The sequence below is a fragment of the Phalaenopsis equestris genome, unplaced genomic scaffold, assembly GCF_001263595.1.
Source record: "Phalaenopsis equestris unplaced genomic scaffold, ASM126359v1 Scaffold000412, whole genome shotgun sequence".
In the NCBI taxonomy this organism is placed as follows: domain Eukaryota; kingdom Viridiplantae; phylum Streptophyta; class Magnoliopsida; order Asparagales; family Orchidaceae; genus Phalaenopsis; species Phalaenopsis equestris.
In genome coordinates, this window is record NW_018164853.1 from 61,004 (window position 1) to 66,069 (window position 5,066).

Here is a 5,066-nt window from a genome sequence, read left to right on the forward strand (position 1 = left end):
TATTATTATTATTAATTTATTATATATTATAATTTATAAAATTAATTTTTTAAAATATCATAAATTTTTTATATATAATTATTTTAAATTATTTTATATTTCGAATAATAATGATTCGGACGCGAATAAGTTTAACTAGCCAAACTAAAAATAAAAATATTCACATTCTTCTCATTTGCGTATCAAACGAATGGAACAAGAACCGTTTGACAGCAGAGTGCGATCTGACCGACCAAAACTATATCATTAAAAATAAACAATTAAAACGCTCTCTTGAAGTATAGATTTTTCTAGTTTGTCGTTCGCCGATTCTACGGTGTGCCAAACGCACGGGAAGCGCGGAGGGAACCTCTCTGGTCGGAATACTTCGCGTCAAATTCTTTGGGAGGATGGCGATGAGGGATTTGGTTACCGGCGGAGCGGCTTGCGCCGTCCCCGGTAGCTCATCATCCTCGAACCCCTTCGGAGCCCTTGCGAACGCCATTCTGGGATCATCCAGGAAAGCCCAGGTGCTGCTTAGGTTTTCCTTATTTCTTTTAATATTTATTTGGGAATTTGGATTTGCCTCGGATTTACTTTTGCCCTTTATGAGCAGTAAAGTGGTTTGCAGTTCTTTGTGTAATTTTGTTATAGTTTTGTTCAATTTATTTTTATTTTGTATCTGAGTATGTGTACTTATTGTGGTTATTTCTATTTCTGTGTTGACTATGTGAGTTTAGTTGTTGAATACCAGGAGAAGTTTCTTATCCCGGGAGTTTTGTAGTTTTCAGTTAGTTGAAGAGCATTTGCATAAAATCAACCAGAAAAAAATGGAAATTTTAGCTTGCTTTGATGGTTGGAGCTCTCAGGTGAAGGATGGGATGCTTGAATTAGCTGCGTGTGTTAAAAAAGCTATGCATTCTAACCTTAGGGGATTTATAGTAGCGAATTTAAGTAGGATTTAACTTAAATATTGCTCAGGGACTTTATGGCATGGTCGAGCTACAGCCGGAGCACCACCCGGACCCTTGGAGATGATCGCCACCTATGATGAGTTACAAACAGAGCAGCTCCTCGCCATCAGAGGAAGAACGCCTCAAAGTCAATAAATTGAAATATGGAATAATCAAAATTGAAGCCTAACACTATGAATAAAGTATTTATAATAGGGATTAGTAGTAAGAATAGGTAATGATCATAATAAGAAAAAAAAATAGAAAAGGAAGGGCATAGAATAAGCAAGGAGTAAAGTAGGAGAATCATAGAAAAAGGAAAGGGAATAGGAGGGAACCGGAAATGGAAAGGAGTAGGGCTGGACCGCGACTCTATAGTAGCTATAGTACCGCGACGCGGTTAGCTCTCACATCAATCTCCCGGTGTTGAGTGAGCTTCGACTTCATTCGTTGTAACTTCTGACTCCTTGTGGCACTGTGTCAAATCCCCTGGTAGATCGATCAAATGGGCTTTGTCGTTCCAAAACACATTCTGATAAAATATATATCTGTCTTCTTTTAGCGCAACCAAATCTGAAACTGTAGATTGACGAGTATTCTCACGAATCAGATATTGTTCTACTTCATTTGTAAACTATTTCTTCCACTCCTTGTACTTAGCGAAATTGAGCTGATAAATCAGTATGCGAGCAGAAATCAACTCTGGGGTAAAATCTGTGGCAGGCTACGCCACTCTTAGTAGCAACCATTCAGGAGAGACACTTTCTACATTATTATGACTTGGATCCCATTGAAGAGTTTTCTTTCCCATCAAACTTCTAATATAAATTTCAAAGTTGAGTTTCATCCCTCCTATCTGGACATCCGAGATGGGTACCAAATTGAACGGAATCTAACATCTAAATAACTCCTTGAACTATTCTTGACGTGGCACAAAAGAGTCTCATTTCTGACATTCAGGACCTATCTTAGTAGGGCCAACTCAAGGATTAGTCTATATATTTGAAAGGTCTAAATTTCTCTTATTTGGGATTTTCTTGTATCTAATATCATCTCCTCAAACTCATGACCCCTTTGGACATCAAAGATCAGTCATGCTGATGTTCCGCTCAACACCTGCAAAACGCTAGCTGAGACACCATAATCTCGCATGTTGCCTATCAATTACATTAGAGTCACTACCTTCTAGAATAACCACTATTACCTCAAATAGAATCTCTTTCTTAGGGTCAACTGGAATCTCTTTCGTGCGGGTCAACTGGAATCAATTGCATCTCTTCCTTGTTGGCTGAAAATTGAGAATCCTCTCTGAAGTTTGCATCTTCTGAATTACCGTTTATCTCTTCAACTGAAAGTTGATCCTCCTTTATGTTCTTACCGTCTTGAGTATCTACTATGTCATTACTCATTACTCAATTTTTCAAGAACGCCATGCTCAGTGAAACAGATCACCCCCTAATTGTATAGTCTGATTCAACATGCCTAAATCCATGACACATGCAACACTTCCTGGCTGTGACCTAGGGATGCGGATTGTTTCCACCTATTTTCCACTCTAAATCAGTTTTTCCTTAGATGGGATTGTCTTAAGTGTTCTCATGGTGTAGTTTGCCTGTAAGATCTCAAGATTGAACTTCGCCTGTAAGATGACGTGGTTGCTCGGTGATATGGTCTGTCCACTTCTAAAGTTAGGGTTTGAATTTTCTGTCCATTTGCTAACTCTTCTTTCGGCCTCCTATGATACTGGACTACAAAGCGTCGTGGCCAGTCTTCTACATCACTAAAGTCCTCCCGATGGAAATGATTCAAATCCTCCTCTCTGACTCCCCTTCGACTCTCACGATCTCAGTCGAGGTTAATCTACCCTTGGGTTTTATCTTCATTATTCGCAAGTCTTTGCTGAAGTCGACGAATCTCCCGTTGTATCTTTTTCCGGGTAGGCTCGGGTGTGTATCTCCTTGGTGGCATAACTAGGGTTTAGATTTGGGAGATGAAAGAGGATGTATGAAACTAATCGTTGACGTTCAGAATTTGATTTGGGTTGCTGATTTTGAAAGTCAGCACAAGAGAATTAGGGTCGAGTCAAAATGTGGCTAAAACTTGGGAATAGGAAAGAAAAAATTTGGAGGACGCGGCTTGGAAAGGAGCAGATGCTAGGAAGTCCTAGGATAGGACTAGAGTTAGACTAGCTCTGATACCAAATGATACTAGAGTTAACTTAAACCACAATTTTATTGTTGAATTCAAATAAAATGCAATGATGACTCTCAACATAGACAATACCAGCATGCTAACTATCAAACGACAATGACGACTCCAACAAGAATAAAACAACACGAAATAAGAAATAAAATGGTAGAACTCATAAACAACTATCTAAAGAGGAGGGTGGCTGGTCGGCTGGAAAGGAATGGGGCATGGTAGCACCGGAGGGAACCAGAATAGTGTAGGTGGCAGTGTGCTGGAGAAGGTGGGCAGTGAACGGAAGATGACGACGACAGTCTGGACAGTGACCGGAAGATGACAACGACGGTTTTAATAACATCCTGGAGGGTGGACAGGGCTCGAAAGATGATGACGACGGTGTGGACAACAACCTGGATTGTTGATAGCTCTCAAAAGATGACAACGACGGTCTGCACAGCATTTTGGAGGGTGGACAGCGCAGGAAGATGACTACAACGGTCTGAATAACAACCTAGAGGGTGGACAATGCCCAAGAAATGACGATAGCAGGCTGCGGTGGGGATTCGGTAAATATCTTATGAGGGCCAAGCTATAGCCGGAGCTCCACCTTGACCCTTGGAGACGGTCACCACATTAGAAAAGTTAAAACCAGGGTACCTCCTCACAGTTGGATACAACCCTCGGTAGGGGAGAACGCCTCAAAGGCAGCAAATTGAAATCTAGAATAATTAAAACTGAACCCTAACACTATCATCAACATATTCATATTAGGGATTGGTAAATAGAATAGGTAACTATCATAATAAGAAAGAAATATAAAAGGAAGGACATATTATAGACAAGGAATAAAATTGGAGAATCATAGAAAAGGAAATGGATTAGGAGGGAAGTGGAAAAGGAAACGGGTAGGGCTGGACTGCGGTATAGTATCAACTACAGTACCGCGACCCGGGAAGCTCTCACTTCACTAAACCTTTAAACTTAGGTAGGGTTCACTAGACCCACAATCAACTTGTCAGATCGACCTAGCTCTAACAATTGTAGCATAACTACTCGACAACCTCGGAGGAACTAGCAACTTTCTCTAGAATTTACTAGCCGTTTACCAATCCAAGTTCTTAATCTACACATCACTTATATTATAACTAGTAATTGATTGGCTTTGTTTTATTTTTTTTTTTTTTATGATTATAGCTTATTTTGTAGCATTTTCTATATCGCTCATGCTTCGATTCTCGTCTATAATTGGGAGTTGTGGAGGAATTCAAGTTTACGCAATTCTTTGCACTCAATTTCATTTTATCGTTCCATTGCCTCTACTCCATAATCTACTCTTCTTTGAATTTTTTTCTCTTTTTCTCTATGGTAAGTAGTGCTTTGGGATAACTTATGGACAAACAAATCAAGATCCAACATCGCCAAGACTAACAGACGTATTTTACAAATCCAAATTAATTCAACTAATTCCCAACTAATCATGCTAACTCCTCCAAATTGGCCCCATATTATCTTTTGCTTTTCTTTTCTTTCATGTTAACTATCGACTCTTAGGATTGGAATCCCAAATGCATAATACCACTATAAAAGAAAAAGCCCACATAAATCAGAAGTGATCAAGGAAAGCAAAAGACCAATAACCAAAAATCCTAAACAAATGAGGACCCTTTGACAGCTATTTATGGTATTCATCATGTTCCTTAGACCTTTTTGTCTAGTATATGGTACACATAAGTTGTTATAAGGATGTTTACTACTTAGGAGGTCCCATAATAATGACCTTGATGTTGAGGAAAGATGGAAGCGATGAGTTTCCCATCATGAATACTTCATGGCCGTATAATCTCATGTTCTATAGGTGCATAACTACGTCCAAAAGCAATTTCCTAGAAGAATATGCAAAGTTAATACATATAAAACAGCCCAATGCTTATATATATATCCGATGGA

The 5,066-nt window shown here is 39.2% G+C and overlaps 1 protein-coding gene across 2 annotated transcripts in view; it reads left to right on the forward strand.

The window, feature by feature from the left end:
• The first annotated feature begins 263 nt into the window (after window positions 1-263).
• The window catches only part of LOC110027031 (peroxisome biogenesis protein 5), a 65,976-nt gene continuing 61,173 nt past the window's right edge, over window positions 264-5,066 (forward strand). For both annotated transcript variants that reach the window (XR_002294290.1, XM_020728290.1), the window contains exon 1: window positions 264-509. Coding sequence is in view for 1 of the 2 variants with exons in the window: in XM_020728290.1 (XP_020583949.1) it covers window positions 390-509 (120 nt within the window). In the remaining variant the exon portion in view is untranslated. The remainder of the gene's footprint in view (window positions 510-5,066) is intronic.